The sequence below is a fragment of the Pinus tabuliformis genome, chromosome 5_1 (assembly GCF_031772625.1).
Source record: "Pinus tabuliformis cultivar Carrire ecotype Pingquan chromosome 5_1, CPIR1, whole genome shotgun sequence".
NCBI classification, from domain to species: Eukaryota; Viridiplantae; Streptophyta; class Pinopsida; order Pinales; family Pinaceae; genus Pinus; species Pinus tabuliformis.
Window position 1 is genome coordinate 449,401,928 of NC_142305.1, and position 19,357 is coordinate 449,421,284.

The window sequence follows — 19,357 nt, forward strand, 5'->3', positions numbered from 1 at the left end:
AATATTATATAATCAATTATATAATATTCATAGAGTAGCAACATTTACTAGGGTTTCGTGAAACTAAATAGGTGAAGGATGAGACTATTTCAATGAAAGTTTAGAGGTGATGTTGCTAGCGGGAGCTCTGGTGGGAACTAGGGTTTGAAGTTCACGGATTCTACAGTAGCCTAGGTACTAAAGCTGGAGAAGAACAGGGCCAGAGCGGCAGAGCTTCACAGAAGGGGGCAGACTCTGACCCGACAAATGGAAAACACGGGGTCCATTGGGACCCCATCATACAAACAAATAATGATGAACAAGAAGACAACACAGAATGGTGTGCAGATATCAGGGTCTGAGAAGTCAGATAAGGAGATTCCTTCCAACAAGGGGAAGAGAAGTAATGAAGGTAAAAACACCAAAAAACTGAAGGAAAATGAGGCAAGCAAAAGTACAGAATACAGAGATAGTGAGAATCCCTCCCATGGACAGTTTACTCAAGGAAAAAAACAGGAGAAGGAAGAGGTGCTAAATCAAGATAAAGAGGAACACGGAGGAACAACATCAAAACCCAATGGAGGAAAAATCAGGGTCCGTGCAAGCCCAAAGCCACAGAAAGCCTAAGGGTTGTGATTTCTGATCTAGAAATCCAGTCATACCGAGAGCACATGGTCAAACATGCAGTAATATGCAGGTTCATGGGGTTTTGGCCAACAGAGCAAGCATTGTGCCAGTGGATAAAGCAACAATGGAAACCCAGAGGAGATGTCAGGCTGCACTTAGGAGCCAAAGGTTTCTTTACTGTTGTCTTCTCCAATCTGGAAGACAAGGATCGGATATTCGATGGAGGGTCGTATTTCTTTGCCTCCACGGGGCTTTATATAAGGCCCTGGAAACCCAACTTCGTACCAGAGAAGGAAACATTCAAGCAGGTACCAGTTTGGATACGCATTTTTCTCTTCCAATTGATTATTGGGGACATGCAGCTCTGGAACAAATAGGTAACAAGCTAGGGACCTTCATCAAGGCCTCAGAAGCGACATTACAAAAAAGGTATACATCTTGTGCTAGAATTTGCGTGGAAATGGATGTTTCAGGAGCATTGCATGAGGACTTATGGCTGGAATACAGAGACGAAGATTATTTCCAGGCCATTGACTATGAGAAAATACTATTCCGTTGTAGGAAATGTCATGAGCATGGTCATTTAATCAGAGAATGCCCACTAAACAAAGTAGTAGGAGAAAGCATGGAAAATAGGGGAGAAAAGAACAAGGAAACCTTCATCAAACTAAAAGCAAAATAAAGAGCTAATAAAAAACGCCAAACCAAGGCGAGTACTTCACATGGAAACATAAGCAATGCATTTGAAGTATTAGAAACAGAAACGGAATCAGAGGACAACAATAAAGTACAGGAAACCACGAAAACAAACAGATCCACAGCAACACCAGAAATGGAGGAGCCAAAGGAGAACCCTTTAAGTATCTTCCATCAGGTTCAAGAAACTACGGAAGGAGTAGAAGAAGATTCGGAAATGTTCACTAGTGAAATAGGGCTCGAAGATATGGAATTAAGCGACATACTAGCGCAAGAAGATATGGATCTGCCAAACATGGTTGAGAACTGGAAAAAAAAAGGAATGGAACATATATCAGAAGAGGAGGTAAAGAGAATCAATGACTTATTCATAGCACGACAACGGGCAGAGATGGAGCTACAGAGTAAGGGCTTAGGAATAGCTAAGGGGCCAGGGATCCGCGCAGAGGGATTGCATCAAACCTCCTTGAACTCCAAGCACCAGAAAAAGAACTTGAACCCCTGAATTTAAAAGCATTACAAGAACTAGAACAAATGCTCTTAAATTCAGGTAAGATGAAAGCCCTTGAGGCTTTCTCACTATCATCCTAAACTCTGTTTAAAATGAAAGTTCTTTCTTGGAATGCCAGAGGGCTTAATAGCCAATCAAAACAACGTATATTAAAGAAGAAGGTCCAAAAGGAACAACCAGACATAGTGTTTGTGCAGGAAACTAAGTTCTCAAGCAACACGGTAGTTAATATCAGCAAGAAACTAGGCAAACGCATGGAATACCTGGAGATAGCTAGCAATGGATGGGAGGGAGGATTTGTCATTTTTTGGAACCCACAGGTTATCCAGATCCTCTCCTCTGAAGCAACCAGATCCTACATAGCTCTAGAAGTCCAAGTAGTAGGGAACTCAGAGACTTTTCTTTGCACCAATGTCTATGGTCCCCAGAATCTAGAGGAGAAACTCAACTTTCTAAGATCTCTTTTCAACCTGAGGCAAAGATATCCTCAAGCCAAGGCGATCTTTGGAGGGGATTTCAACATGATCACTTCTCTCATGGAAAAAAGAGGGGGTATTAGAAAACTTAATAGAGACTCTGAAGCTTTCCTAGACTTCATCAGATTGGCCAATATTGTTGATGTTCCCCCAAAGAGCGGTGCTTTCACGTGGAACAACAAAAGGGGAGGTGATAGGCAAATAGCCTCTCGTCTGGATAGATTTTTAGTAACAGAAAGCATTCTTTTGGATGGTATTAGTGTTGAGTCGGATATTCTTCCCAGTGGAGGGTCAGACCACTGGCCCATCACAATTACTGCTGCAATACAAGGCACTCCTAGAAATAAACCTTTCAGATTTGAAAATTTCTGGCTTACTCATCCTGAGTTCATTCAGAAAATTGGACAATGGTGGAAAGAACCGTTGGGCATATGGGGGACCAAAATGTATCTTCTGCAGGCCAAGATGAAAAACATCAAAGCAAAAATCAAAACCTGGAATCATGAAGTCTTTAGGAATATATTCAAGGAAAAAAAGAAACTAGAAGAGCAAATGGAACATATTCATGAATGATGGATTCAAGGTATCATAGACCAAGACACTATGGACAGGGAAAAGAAGCCCATGTATGACTGGAAACTTCGATGCCAACAGGAGGAAACACTTTGGAAGCAAAAATCTTGAATCTAGTGGCTTAAAGAAGGTGAACAGAACACGAAATTCTTCCATAGATCAGCCATTGACCATAGAGGGGCTAACAAGATTCTAAGCCTTAAGGATGAACAGGGAATCTCAGTTCAAACACACCAAGAAATCTCCAACCTACTTATCACCCACTTCAACAGCATAGCTCAGGAACCTGGGATCGACAGAGAGGAGGCCATTAAGAAACTCACATCCTCCATCCCCAAACTAATTACGGAGGAGAAAAACACAGCTTTATTTTGGGAAATCTCCCTGGAAGAGGTGGAAGAGGCCGTAAAAGAGATGCCAAATGGTAAGGCACCTGGGCCGAATGGATTTACCATCGACTTTTACAAAGCTTGTTGGGAGATAGTCAAGACAGAAGTGTGGGAAGTGGTGGAGGATTCAAGGCGCTCCTCCTCAATCCTCAAGTCCCTCAACTCTACTTTCCTTGCCCTTATTCTGAAGGAGGAGGAAGCTAACATGCCCTCAAAGTTTCATCCAATTGCTCTTTGCAATGTCCTATATAAGATTATTTCCAAAATCATAGCCAATAGAATGAAACCCATTCTTCAGGGTATTATTTCGGAAGAGCAGTCAGGCTATGTAGAGGGAAAGCAAATATTAGACAACATCTTACTAGTACAAGAGGTGATTCACACAATTAAAATGTAGAAGAAAGCAAGTATGCTGATGCAATTAGACCTGTCAAAGGCATATGATAAGGTAAACTGGCACTATCTAGAAACCATTTTGGAATCCTTTGGTTTTGCTAAGTAATGGATAATATGGATCCTAGCTTTGGTCAAATCCACAAGATTTTCAATACTAGTTAATGGAGCCTCAACTACCCAGTTCTCTCCTTCTCGTGGTCTGAGGCAGGGTGATCCCTTATCCCCCTTCCTTTTCGTGATTTTGATGGAAGGTTTAAGCAGACTAATTAGAAAGGCCAAAGAGGAAGGAAGCATTGAAGGACTTCAGCCCTTGCCCTCAATTCCAACAACAACTCATCAGCAGTTTGTAGATGATACAATGCTGCATGGCAAACCCTCCATTAAAGAAGCTTTGGGCTTCAAAAACATTCTTAATATTTTCAGCAAAGCCTTAGATATGGAGCTTAATCTTTTAAAATCCTCTATATTCTTTTTAATACGCACTAGCCATTCAAAAAAATCTCTCTTCCATTCTAGGCTTCAAAAAATGTAACTTACCCTTGAGATATCTCGGCGTTCCTCTAACCTCCAAGCCCTGGCAAAAACTGCACTGAGAGAAGCTTCTAGCTAGCCTGGAAAAAAGATGTCATCATTGGACACACAGAGCCCTGAACTTCACAGGTCGACTAGTCCTCTCCAAAGCAGTCCTTCAGGCCATACCATGCTATATGCTCTCCGTTCTTCCAGCTCCCAAAGGAGTTCTGCAGAAGATAAGGGTCATACAAAGGACCTTTCTCTGGTCGGGTAATTCAGAGAAGAAAAAATGGTTGCTAATGGCATGGAATAAGCTTTGCAAACCCAAACATCTAGGAGGGCTGAACCTGCAGGACCCATTCACGGTCAACCGGGCTTGTGGGGCAAAATTATGGTGGAGGTGGATTACAGAACCCAAATTACCATGGGCCAAACATTGGAAAGAGAAGTATGCCCAAAATTACAGTTTTCAGAACTTAATCCGAATGCAAGAAACTCCGGAAGGCTCTCCAATTTGGAACCTGGCGAGAACTAACCGGCATATTATTCAGGAACAAAGTTTTTGGGAAATTCGAAATGGTAGGATGGCCCTTTTCTGGGAGGATGCATGGCAACAACTCCCTAAGCTGGAAAGCCCTGAATTCGTAGATATCCAAAGAGGAAACCAGGAACTAGGTAGAACCATAGTAAATCATTACTGGAAGCCTGAAGAAAATGACTAGGCATGGAGAACATGGCTATTCCATGAGACAGAATCTCTGGCAGAAGAAAACAATAGTTTAAGGAACCTGCAAACACTACTGGCCAAAAGAAGGATAAGGCAAGCAGGGGATAATGACCAATTACGCTGGGGAAAGCTTGAAGGGGGCCACTACACACTTAAAGAAGCAATAACGCATATAGAAGGTAATGAGCATGAAGAGCCAGTCAAGTGGCACAGCAAAGTATGGGATGCCCAACTTTGGCCGAAGATTAAAATGTTCCTCTGGCTTCTGATGCACAGGAGAATGCTCACTTGGGAAAATCTTCGGAAAAAAGGATTCATAGGTCCTTCTCGCTGCCCCATGTGTGAAAATGAGGAGGAAACCATGAACCATCTCCTCAATACATGTGAATGGGCAGACAACATATGGAATTGGGTGGAAGCCACTCTTAAAAGGACAGACAGAATAAGGAAATCAATTCAAGAAACTGTAGAGAATTGGAGAGGCAACTTCTCCAGTACCCAATCGGTTAACACAATATGGAAACTCATTCCAAGGTTTATAGCATGGATAATTTGGAAAGAAAGAAACAGGCGAGTATTCCTAAATGAAACAAGAAATTTAAATCACACAAAGAACAAAATTCTTCAAAATATCAAGCAAAAAATTCTCTCCAAAGGGAGAATGGAATAGGACAAGAATATCTCTGATTCAGACTTACAAATTCTGAGAGCTTTTGGCATTAACATGGAAACCTTCGCGCCCTCTTCGATTCATCGATAGGAACTGAACCAGAATGGAAATTTCTAGACTCCTCCACCTATAGGCTTCCTCAAACTCAATTTTGACGAAGCCTCAAGGGGAAATCCAGGACCTGCAGGCATTGGAGGTGTTATCAGGGATAGCAAAGGTGAAATTCAGCATATTTACAGATAATCACTAGGTGAAGGAACTAATAACGAAATGGAATTTGCAGTGCTTGAAAAAGGTTTGAGAATACTCAGAAGATTGAAAGCGGGAGCCACAGTGGTGGAAGGGGACTCTCAACTAGCAGTCACGGCAGCAAGGAAACTGTATACAGGAACAAAACCGAGCAAAGTCACAAAGCACTGGAGGCTTGCCAAGGTAACAGAACTGATCGCAGAACATCTATCATGCCTAGATGGATTAATCCTTCATGCAGTTAGACGTAAGGTGAATGTAGTGGCAGATCACTTAGCTAATTACGGTGTCAATAATCCCTCAGCCCACTAGGACACCTATTGGCAGGAGATTACATGCTCGGAACTGAGGAACATGTGTACTCATCTTTCGAGGCAAGATATCATTTAACTAAAGAAGTGGGAAAGAGTATGAAGAATATTCACTTGTGAGAACAATAAATTCAACCATTAGAAGAGACATTAGAATAAGTGGATGGCAGGCTCTGGTAGTACAAGCAAGGAAGTGGCAATTAATTCACAAGAATGTATAGTTGGTACCAAGAAGCACAGTGAACAAAAAAGATGGGCAGTGCCGGAATCAAACCACAGAAGAGGACACTTGGCAATCTACATATTGTTTCAAGCGTGGCAAAGTTAATAATAAGGTTTCATATCATCAAAAAAAAATTGGGGATCGGAGCTGCAATTATTATGACTGGACAGGCGATCATCAAACGGAAAAGTGGGAAGCCTTACGCTGGTTGAGGCTGCCTTCAACTATAACTAAGGGACCCTAGTGCAAGAGTAATGCACTGCACTCTCAAGGTCTTTGCACAGTTTTCGTTTGTGTTCACAGAAGGCTCAGAAATTCTGCTCTCTGCCATAGAAGCATGGCGCGTGAAGGTAGCCGTAATGCATCGGCTAACAAAGACCTACAGAGTGCTCGGGAGGCTTATGAAATTCGCACCTCGCTTAAGGAAAAGCGCAAAATTCAGGAAATTGAAGCACTTGTTGCTGAGGAAGAGGAACACCTGGAGGATCAGGAAACAGAAAAGGAGGTGGAGTGGGTTCAAGATCCCAGAACAGCAACCACCCGGGCTACCCAATTCGTGCTCACTCAGGCGGAGACTTGGAGGATGAAAACCATGTTAGAAAAAGGCAATGCGTATGCAAGGGGCTCACATTGATCAGGCTCACGAAGCTATCTATTACCACTGATCACATAGCGAGACTGGAAGTCTTGGATTTCAAGATCAGTGCTCTGGTGCAACAAGTTGACACTCTCTCTCAAAAAATGATTGTTTTAATCAGCCTTCTCAGGCACACCATTAGTAAGGATCATTTTGCCGCATGGGAAGGGGTGGAGGAGGCCACAGGAACCAGCCAGGGGAAGCGCATACCTCAGCGCTCTACTCTGCCTGGCAATTCTACTACTTCAGCCAACCAGGGTACCTCCACCAAATATTATGTCATCCTCAAGCTGTAATGGCTTATTTTGACTGCTTTAGTTTGCTATGGATGCTCAGTACTTGGTTTTGTTTCTGGTTCTTAAGTTTACTAGTCACCGTTCTGTTTTGATTTTTACTATCTCGGATGTCCATCTGGTCTAGTCTCTTTATGTTATCTAGTCGCCAAAAAGGGCATTCTGTTTTGCAGGCCCCAATTTTCCTTCTGCTGCCCTGCATGGTCTGCCTTGGGGTAGTTTAGACAGAATTTTTGCGGCTCTTAGGCATTGTAATCGGGCAAGGCAGTGTCTCTTTAGTCTGTACGAGCAGACCTTTTTGTACCATATGTATGCTATGAACTAAAATGCTGATTTACAAAAAAAAAAAATTATATAATATTCATAAATTAAATTAACATAATCTAACCTCCATTAAAACAAAATCTCTCACAAATAATCTTTTTTTCAGTATCAAATGCTTTATGCAAATCCTCTTGCAACAATCCATAGTTAGAGCCTAAACATGTCTTTCATCTTTTAGATTTTGTCTGACCAGGCAAGGCATCCAATGGCTTCCCAGATAGTTACCACAATCAACAGTCAAGTCATTTGGATAGTCACCCATTTAAATGCTACAGCTAGGGTATATATCAATAGGAGTCAATTGCCAAGGATGCTCAGAGCCATTTATTTCCCATTATCATTTTTTTATTTTGTTATTGTAGCTCTTAAAATGATCCAATGGTTTTTTTCAAATTTTGTAGATGTATGAAAAAAAGAAAATCACAATGAAAAATTTCGATTTTTATTGAGTTTGTGGTCAGAGTTTTTTTTAGATTTTTTTCCAAATTAATTATATGATTAGTTTGTGGTGAATTTTTTGAATTAATTAATGTGATTTATTTTTAAGACAAACGCTGGTTTATTTGAAGATGAATCATATTAATTGTTTCGAAACTTCCACTAAATGCTAATCATTTAATTAATCCATAGAAATGATTTCAAAGATAAAATCTAATTTTTTAATAAAACGATCTTAAAAATATTTTTTTTTTAATTAAATTATAAGGTATTAATATTTTAATAAAAAATAAAAAATTATTTATAAAAATATTATTATTTTTTAATTACAAATTTAAAATTATATTTTGCTTAGTCTAATTGACAAACAAAATGGATATTTTCCAATTTTTTTTCTTGGTCAATTTTACCCAAAATCCCAAAGAAATTTGTATTGATCATAAGTTTAAGTTGTGTACTACGCAAAACTCTAGTAGGGTTTTGTAGGGTGTTGAAATCATTCATGTATTAAAAAGTGTATTTTAAACAACAGGAACTCATGTTATGCATGCCTACTTTGCAAGAGAGCTTCTACAATTCTAATTTAATTATAAATTATTATTAGGTAGATGATAATAATTTAATCTCCACTTAATATTTTAGAATATTATTACTAATAGTCACATATCCAAAGTTGAGCTTTATTTCAAAAGTAGTTAAATCCTTATGTTCCACCTAATAATTATTGTGGAGGCTTCTTATTTTAACTTAAGGTGGATTTGTCTACTATGCAAAGTTCTAGTGGGGTTTTGTCGGGTGTTGAAATCATTCATGTATTAAAAAGTGTATTTTAAACAACAAGAACTCATGTTATGCATGTTTATTTTGCAATAGGGCTTCCACAATTTTAATTTAATTATAAATTATTATTAGGTAGATGATAATAATTTAATCTCCACTTAATATTTTATAATATTATTAGTAATAGTCACATATCCAAACTTAAGCTTTATTTCAAAAGTAGTTAAATCTTTATGGCCCACTTAATAATTATTGTCGAGGCTTTTTATTTTAACTTAAGGTGGATGCATATTTTTTGACTTTTTTTATTTTATTAATTGAGGGTCTAGATTGATTCTCAAGGGAATATGCTCAACATATGCTTAATCATAATGTTTATCAACAATTGTAGTGTATTAGAGAGTTTGTTAGGTTGCATTAACTTTTAATAAATTTAAAAAATTATATTCATGCCATGTGGCTCCAAGCCAACTAATTTCCTAGAGATTTGAGATTATTCCAATTCTAATAAGTTCCTCTATGACAAGTTCTTCATTATTATTTATAACATTCATTTATATATAAGAAAATTTTATTTAGCCAAATGGTCCATTACTTTTAATAAATTTAAAAAATTAGGTTTGTGCCAAGTGGCTCCTCCACACCCCCCCCCCCCCCAACCAATTTCCTAGGGACTTGAGATTATTCCAATTCTAATAAGTCTCTCCATGATAAGTTCCTCATTATTATTTATAAAAAATTGTAACTTTTATCAACAATTGTAGTGTGTTAGAGAGTTTGTTAGGTTGCATTAACTTTTAATAAATTAAAAAAATTATATTCATGTCACGTGGCTCCAAGCCAACTAATTTCCTAGGGATTTGAGATTATTCCAATTCTAATAAGTTCCTCTATGACAAGTTCTTCATTATTATTTATAACATTCATTTAGGAGTAGTCTACCTAGGCGGTAGAATGGCCCGGTTTCCGGTGCCGCCCGGAAAAATCTCCGACTCCGGCCACCGGTAATTTCTCCGCTCTCTGCCACCCTTAGCGACCTCCGCCCAGCTCCGCCACCCTCCGCATTAATGTCGAACACTGACAGGTTCTGACATACATTCTGATTTCCATAGCGTCTTGCCGCCGGGAAGTGGAATTTGAATTTGGAAACAACCCGCCTTCTGCTCCCTCACCAATTCGACCCAGCATCCCTTGCAGTTCCCCAGGTAACCAGATCATTTTGGAAAATCGGCTCCGCTTTCTACCCTATGCTTTCTACGTTGTAGGGATCAGTTGCGTGCTCAACCTTTGGGGTTTGGAAAATTTACTCGCGGGACAATTTGCATTCGATTCTCTTGAAAAATGTACTCTGCGTTGTAATAGCTCTCTCCATCGATAAATGTTTGCAATCGGAACATACACAAACATGACATCGGCCAATATGTGCAGACGATATGTTCAATTGCTTATCCCCTTCCTCGCGTAGGGTACTCTTCTTATTTGGAAATAACGTGCGCAACTACCTACTCAACCAAAAATTGCTTCACAAAGACTGCAGGCAGCGAGAAAGGATGCTACTTTTCTCGGGCATACGATCTCACAAGGTTACTTTGCCATTACAAATGTGCACTCCGCTACAGTTATGGCTAAAACATTTGCATCCAGGGTGATGGGATTTGGATTCACTGAAATGGCGAAATCTTCGAGATTTGAAGTGAAAAATTTGAGTACCGGGTTTAGTGGTTCTCAGCATGAACATGAGTCTAACCCAGCAACTCAGCGAGAGGATGGAGCTGCTAGAAACAAAGTCACTAGCTAGACAGAGCACGGAAAAACAATCAGAGGGAATCCAGAGTGAATCCAAGGTCAAAATAGGCTCAGAAACTGGAGGGCTTTCTGCAATAACCAATTGCAAACAACAAGAAGTAGAATGGAATAAAGTCATGAGAATGTGGGAGGCCCATTCGGAGGTACACATTAGGTTATCCAATGAACAGATGACAGTTCTGAATGTCGTTTCAAGAGGGGAATATGTGTTTCTTACAGGCTGTGCACGCATAGGTGAGACCTATCTTCTTAATTTTGTAGTAAAATTTTTGAAGGAATTGCATGGTCCAGGCTCCTTCTTTGTAACAACTTCAACAGGTATTGCAGCATGCCATTTGAATGGCATGTCTCTACATTCCTTTGCTGGAACTTTACCATTTGATGTGACTGAGCAAGGACTGTTGAGACGGATTTAAAAGAAAGACACATATGTTAATAGATGGAAAAATGCCAAGGCATTGGTTATAGATGAGATAAACATGATTGATGGAAAGTTTTTTGATCAGTTGAATTATGTTGGCAATAAGCTGAGGCAGCCATCGAAGGGGAAAGGGGTGTGGGGTAGGTTGCAACTTGTGGTGTAAGGGGATTTTTTCCAGCTTTCACTGGTGATGCGTTAGAATACTTTCAAGTTGTTTGCCTTTGAAGCAGATTGTTGGAATGAGTGTTTTGACAAGCAGATTGAATTAACTCATGTTTACAGGTAGTCAGATAGGTAGCTAGTAGAGATGTTGCAAGAAATAAGAAGAGGTCAGGTTCACCCAAAAACCTTGGCCAAATTGAAGAACTATCAGGGTCCAACCGTGGGTGAGCCTGTGATTAGATTGTATCCAAGTAATTATGATGTTAGGAGGGTGAATCCGAGTAATTATGATGTTAGGAGGGTGAATGATGAGAGACTGAATTCTCTGGGGAAGGGTTGTGTACTATGGAGAGAAAAATAGGTGGTCTAGAAAAATAGGAGTAGATATACACTAGGAGAGAGGGAGATGCCCTTCATCAAGCAAAAGGGCGTCAAGTAGGAGGGGCAGAAGGGAACAATCTACATCTGCTGTTGCCCCAGATGGAGATGCAAATCCAAGTGAGTCTAAAAAAGGGGATGGTGCTTCAATCTGGATCAAGCAATGTGGGTCGGTCACAAAGCTTGTAATCTCTGAGCATTATTTGGCAGATGTGTTATCTGAGAAGGCCCACCATGAGAGCAGCGGGTTTGGTAGGCATAGCAGGAGGATGAGTCGCGCCGGTGTGTGGAGACCCCATTTGGAGAGTATTTCTGAGGTTGCTGCTCTCTGATGGATTGAGTTGATTGTTAGATCAACATTGGAATCTCAATTTTAATTTCAATTTTATTTGGTGGTTTAGAAGACAAGAAGATTATGTGAGCTCTAAGGAAAAACAACAGGTGGTTTGGCCTTTTTTAGGGACTCTCTACTTTTTGGTGCAATGAATTCATTGTGCCAAAAGTTCCTCACAGAGATCCATTACTACCCACAAGGTTTCTTATGATCCCTAATACCCCTCTTGGGGTGAGCAGCATATTTACCATTGAAAAATTGGGTCTCATATGAGGTTGCTGCCAATTACAATTGTATATGAGAGTCTGAAGAAATTGCACAGAGCTTAGATGAGATGTACAGTAGCCTTCTGGCTTTCCCTTTGTCTTTAAGTGTGAAGATCTTGTCACATGGCTTGAAATTTCTTCTTCAATGCTGAAATTGGGATCTCATCTGATGTTACCAGTCTGGAATTGAAGGCTTGAAAAGGTTGAAAATCTTTCAGGGCTACAATCTTCCATTCCAGTCTGGAATTGAAGGCTTGAAAAGGTTGAAAATCTTTCAGGGCTACAATCTTCCATTCCAGTCTGGAATTGAAGGCTTGAAAAGGTTGAAAATCTTTCAGGGCTACAATCTTCTGAAATGGAAGTGTGTCTCTTTTGGGCATCAGCAGCCTCAGGCTAACTTTTGATGGTGTTGGTGTGTTGTGTGTGAGTGATAAAGAGATCTGATTTATTATAATTATGCTTCTTCTTCCTTGTAAATACCCAATACAGGTGTCCTCAATGGAAAATTGTTAATCTCTTTCTTGGGTTGATGCAATGAGCATTACTATTATGATGTAGAGGTTCGTTGTTTCTGTAATTATGGATCTCAAAAGAAGAGTCAAATTGATGGGAAAGTTTCTCAGAGAAGATATCCATCCATTAAAAGCCCAACTGCACCTCCAATTATTTTCTCAAGATACAAATAAGGACGGACTGAATTGTGACAGCAGCTACTTTATTAATTTTCATTTTGTTTCTTTCCAATGAATGAATTCAGTTCTGCTACAAAACCAGGGCTTCCAGCACAAATGTGTGTTATTTTATGCTTTGTACCAGGTCTTGCCGGATATTTATAGTAAAAAATGCATGCTTTCATAACTAGACATGGAATCATAAAGCTACATACCTCATAATCACACATACATGAACAACCATAAAGCTACGTACTAACTCATAGTCACAAAATTGACAGAGACCTCCATCTTGAGTGAATGAAAGAAATTTCCTAACTAGACATGGAATCATAAAGCTACATACCTCATAATCACACATACATGAACAACCATAAAGCTACGTACTAACTCATAGTCACAAAATTGACAGAGACCTCCATCTTGAGTGAATGAAAGAAATTTCCTAACTAGACATGGAATCATAAAGCTACATACCTCATAATCACACATACATGAACAACCATAAAGCTACATAATACCTTATAGTCACAAAATTGACTGAGACCTCCTTCCTGAGTGAATGAAAGAAATTTCCTAACTAGACATGGAATCATAAAGCTACATACCTCATAATCACACATACATGAACAACCATAAAGCTACATACTACCTCATAGTGTCACAAAATTGACAGAGACCTCCTTCCTGAGTGAATGAAAGAAATTTCTAATTAGACATGGAATCATAAAGCTACATACCTCATAATCATGCATACATGAACAACCATAAAGCTACATACTACCTCATAGTCACAAAATTGGCACAGACCTCCTTCTTGAGGGAAGGAAAGTAATTTCTTAACTAGACATGGAATCATACAGCTACACACCTCATAATCACACATACATGAACAACCATAAAGCTACATACTACCTCATAGTCACACATACATAAACAGAGTGGTAATGCTTATTGACACCATGCCAACAATGGATAACCTGACATTTGATGACTTTGGACCGGTCTCTTCCTGAATGAAATAAAGTTATTTCCTAGACATGGAATCATAACGCTACATACCTCATAATCACACATACATGAACAACCATAAAACTACTTACTGCCTCATAGTCACACATACATAAACAGAGTGGTAATGCTTATTGGCACCATGCCAACAATGGATAACCCGACAGTTGATGACTTTGGACCTCGTTGTCTGATTTAGATTCATAATGCTATTGGATGGTCTCTTCCTGAATGAATGAAAGTAATTTCCTAGACATGGAATCATAAAGCTACATACCTCATAATCACACATACATTAACAACCCTAAAACTACATACTACCTCATAGTCACACATACATAAACAGAGAGTGGTAATGCTTATTGGCACCCTGCCAACAATGGATAACCCGACATTTGATGACTTTGGACCTCGTTATTTGATTTAGATTCATAATGCTATTGGACCTTATGGTTACCAATATACAAAGGGATAAACATGTTTTGAATGAATGTTACCTATCAATTTCCATGGCTCTATGATTGTTGGGATTTGAAATTGGGTCATCATTATAGCAATGACAAATCTCAACCCCAAGATCATGGTGCAACAGACAAAAAAATTGGGGTAATTAGTCTATTCTATATTACTGATTCTAATTGATATATTGATGAAGATGCTTTTCACGTTTGTCAAAATTCATAACAGGTGTTTTCAAATAACAACATTCACATTGTTTATTTTGAGTTTGTGAAGTGTTTGGTAAAGGTGTAACTCCATGTTCATGAGTCACCAACATTTTCACCATGTCTTGGAAGGTCTGCTCCAATTGCTTATGGGAATTCATTTATTGGAGTCATTGTAATACAGGGCACTCTCTTAATCACTCTCTCTTAGAAATTTGCTTTGAGATAGAAGACAGAGAGAATGGTAAACCGTACCGACATTAGCCCATACAAGAACAGTTAGGCAAAATCAGGTCATGGAATTATGGGACATTCAAATTTTGATCCTCATACTATCTGGTTGGATAAAGAGGATCAAGCACATATTGGGATCATTCATAGTATATACTATCACTCACATCTATATAGAAGTCAACATGGGGTAGATAAATTGTCAAATGATTACATTGGAGAGCCCTATGGAATCATGAAATACAGATACACAGTGGACAACACTACATGGGATGAGGGACTGCTCAGCCTTCCGTGAAACTTTTGGTCAGAACAACATACCCTTTATGTTTTTTGGTATTTTCAGACAACACAAATATATGCTAATGAAAGTATATGGATAGATAATCTTAGAAACTTATTATGCATATCAGAAGAGAGAATATAAAAATCAATGATATTTGAAGGGGATTTCTGTTTCGTAGTTTTGAAAAATGACATATATGGAAATTATTACATAGTGAACTAATGCTAATTGCATGAAGATACAATGCACATGTACTGGTTTTTATTTTATAATAAAATCAATGTTTTTTTCCTCCGAAAAAAGTCGTTCTACCTTGTATATTTATGAAAAATAAGTTAATATGATGCAATAATAAGGTGTGGTAATTAGTTAATACAGTGCAATAATCAGGTCTAGTGACAATGCCATATGCCTATGTAAACAAAATGTAACATAATATCAAATACTCTCGCATATAACCAAAAATAGGGGACAGTAACATTCCTGCCTTCCTACTTTCTGATCGTTGGACTAGAAACTTAATACTCTAAGATTAATTATAACTGATATATATCTTTAACATAGTGTTTGAACATCGAACCAAAATCCATAATAACATTACCAGATTGCAAAAGTTTATCTTCTTGATAACTCAGTCATTACTGTACTTCTCAGGTTTTAAGAAAACAACTTCTCTGTCAAATTGAGATCGATATACAGTAGGATGTTCAACCAGATTCAAGTAGATAGCTTCTATAATACTACCATCTCCCTATCACAAATAAATATTGAAACCCAAGTTACATTACTGGAGATGTGTGAAGGCTAATAATGTCACCAAAACTGTGAAGTCTGGGTAGGGGATTCGTTTCGTTTCTTTATCATCGATGTAGCCCCCCACTGCTGGTAAGTTTCTGATAGAAATCAAGCACCTTTGGGTGTGCTTTGATCTTAGATGGTTTAAATCTTGTAAACCTCAGCCGATCTAAACTCTTCACGCGGGAAAGAGCTACATATCCCATGCCATAATCAAATGCCTGAAGATTTGTCTCCAACCTCTCCAATGTCATCCCTTGGCACTTGTGCACAGTAATAGTCCATCCTAAAATTAATGGCACCTGTGTTCGGGTAGCCACTTTCACTTCACCTTCATAAACATGCCAGGATTCTGATGTGATAATCCTTTCAACCCCATATAGAAATCTCACCTTTGGCCAGAACCCTGTTGGACTAATAGCTCTCAACTGCATATCATCCCTAACAAAATCAACAATCTGGCCCATTAACCCACTCAAAAATCCTATCCCAGTTTCTATATTCTTGATAAGCATCACTTGTGCCCCTATGCAAAGACCAGTGTAATTGGGAGCAATTCCAATATTCAAATTCCTCTTTTCATACGCTTCTCCTTCATCCTCGACAAGAAAAGTGATGATTTCGTTCCCCAGAGAATTCAGTCTCTCATCATTCACCCTCCTAACATCATAATTACTCGGATTCACCCTCCTAAAATCATAATTACTTAGATACAATCTAATCACAGGCTCACCCACAGTTGGACCCTGACAGTTCTTCAATTTGGCCAAGGTTTTTGGGTGAACCTGACCTCTTCTTATTTCTTGCAACATCTCTACTAGCTCCCTATCTGACTGCCTGTAAACATGAGTTAATTCAATCTGCTTGTCAAAACACTCATTCCAACAATCTAGTTCGAAGGCAAAGAACTTGAAAGTATTCTAACGCATCACCGGTGAAAGCTGGAAGAAATCCCCTTACACCACAAGTTGCAAACCAGCCCACACCCGTTTCCCCTTCGATGGCTGCCTCAGCTTATTGCCAACATAATTCAACTGATCAAAAAAATTTCCATCAATCATGTTTATCTCATCTATAACCAATGCCTTGGCATTTTTCCATCTGTTAACGTATGTGTCTTTCTTTTAAATCCGTCTCAACAGTCCTTGCTCAGTCACATCAAATGGTAAAGTTCCAGCAAAGGAATGTAGAGACATGCCATTCAAATGGCATGCTGCAATACCTGTTGAAGATGTTACAAAGAAGGAGCCTGGACCATGCAATTCCTTCAAAAATTTTACTATAAAATTAAGAAGATAGGTCTCACCTGTGCCTGCACAGCCTGTAAGAAACACATATTCCCCTCTTGAAACGGCATTCAGAATTGTCATATGTTCATTGGATAACCTAATGTGTCCCTCCGAATGGGCCTCCCACATTCTCATGACTTTATTCCATTCTACTTCTTGTTGTTTGCAATTGGTTATTGCAGAAAGCCCTCCAGTTTCTGAGCCTATTTTGACCTTGGATTCACTCTGGTTTCCCTCTGATTGTTTTTCCGTGCTCTGTCTAGCTAGTGACTTTTTTTTTGGTAGCTCCATCCTCTCGCTGAGTTGCTGGGTTAGACTCATGTTCATGCTGAGAACCACTAAACCCGGTACTCAAATTTTTCACTTCAAATCTCGAAGATTTCGCCATTTCAGTGAATCCAAATCCCATCACCCTAGATGCAAATGTTTTAGCCATAACTGTAGCGGAGTGCACATTTGTAATGGCAAAGTAACCTTGCGAGATCGTATGCCCGAGAAAAGTAGCATCCTTTCTCGCTGCCTGTAGTCTCTGTGAAGCAATTTTTGGCTGAGTAGGTAGTTGCGCGCATTATTTCCAAATAAGAAGAGTACCCTGCGCGAGGAAGGGGATAAGCAATTGAACATATCGTCTACACATATTGGTCGATGTCATGTTTGTGTATGTTCCGATTGCAAACATTTATCGATGGAGAGAGCTATTACAACGCAGAGTACATTTTTCAAGAGAATCGAATGCAAATTGTCCCGTGAGAAAATTTTCCAAACCCCAAACATTGAGCACGCAACTGATCCCTACAGCGTAGAAAGCATAGGGCAGAAAGCGAAGCCGGTTTTCCAAAATGATCTGGTTACCTGGTGAACTGGAAGGGATGCTAGGTCGAATTGGTGAGGGAGCAGAAGGCGGGTTGTTTCCAAATTCAAATTCCACTTCTCGGCAACAAGACGCTAAGGAAATCAGAATGTATGTCAGAACCTGTCAGTGTTCGACATTAATGCAGAGGGTGGCGGAGCTGGGCAGAGGTCGCTAAGGGTGGCAGAGAGCGGAGAAATTACCGGTGGCCGGAGTCGGAGATTTTTCCGGGTGGCACCGGAAACCGGGCCATTCTACCACCTAGGTAGACTACTCCATTCATTTATATATAAGAAAATTTTATTTAGCAAAATGGTCCATTACCGTTAATAAATTTTAAAAATTAGGTTCATGCTAAGTGGTTCCCCACCCACCAATTTCCTAGGGACTTGAGGTTATTCCAATTCTAATAAGTCCCTCCATGATAAGTTCCTCATTATTATTTATAACATTCATTTATATATAAGAAAATTTTGTGTAGCAAAATGGTTATTTTACAATAAGATGTGTAATTCATTTTTTTTTCTTAAGTTAAAGTTGACCCGTAACCTTTTTACACATGCTTAATCAGGTAATGTTTGCATTAGTAAGGCATTTTTAGTGTTGCAATAGTTTTTTTAGTTATATTTATGAATTCTTTGGCTATATCAACCACATTGATATTTTTAATTTGGTTGTACTAGTTAATAATTAAATTAAAATTATGGAAGCCCTATTCTGATGCAGGAGGTTGACGAAAATGAGGTGGTAGTCTATAATTTGACTACTGGTTAGCTTTAAAGCCAATCAGTTGCGCAAATAGGTTATGTACGTGTATTTCCCCCTGAGGGTCCCGCTTTTCTGACCAATCATCATCTTTCCCTCGTTGACTTCTCCTTTTGTTGAGCGCTTCAATCTATGCCGTTCATCTCACTTCTCTAGATCCAATGGATATCGCGTCATCTACTCATCAACTTACCCAGACGATCTTCGCCATTAATGTGACCTGTCCAATCGAACAACTATCACGCAATCTCGCACGGATTCTTGCATGAACAATATTAGGTCGAGAGCACGCGAGAAAAGTGGTTTTCTCATGCTACGTGTCGACCGCTAAAGGTAATCGCATGAAATTTCCCAATACCATTTACAACCTTTTGGGCGCGCGAGATACCGCTTCCCGCTTATCAAATACAACCCACGTGCTTTAATTCATACTTTAAGGAAAAGCGCTTAAGGAAAGGTTTTTAGCACTTAAGCTCAATATTAACCCTTAACACTAATTGATTGTGATTTATGAATAAAGTGTTTAAACAGAGAAAAATACCCTATTAAGTCCATAACATCGATACACACATACGAATGAACTTCTGCACCAAGATTAACATGCAACACGACACT

General features: G+C 39.1%; 1 protein-coding gene across 1 annotated transcript; it reads right to left on the reverse strand.

Moving 5' to 3' along the window:
• Positions 1–15,674: 15,674 nt before the first annotated feature.
• LOC149165424 (ATP-dependent DNA helicase PIF1-like) lies at positions 15,675–17,418 on the reverse strand. Its single transcript, XM_089429807.1, has 5 exons — positions 17,145–17,418; positions 16,996–17,060; positions 16,799–16,872; positions 15,955–16,675; positions 15,675–15,794 (listed from the first exon to the last, which is right to left on the reverse strand). Exons 1-5 carry the CDS (start codon positions 17,416–17,418, stop codon positions 15,675–15,677), a joined length of 1,254 nt encoding a protein of 417 aa, XP_089285933.1.
• Positions 17,419–19,357: the final 1,939 nt, after the last annotated feature.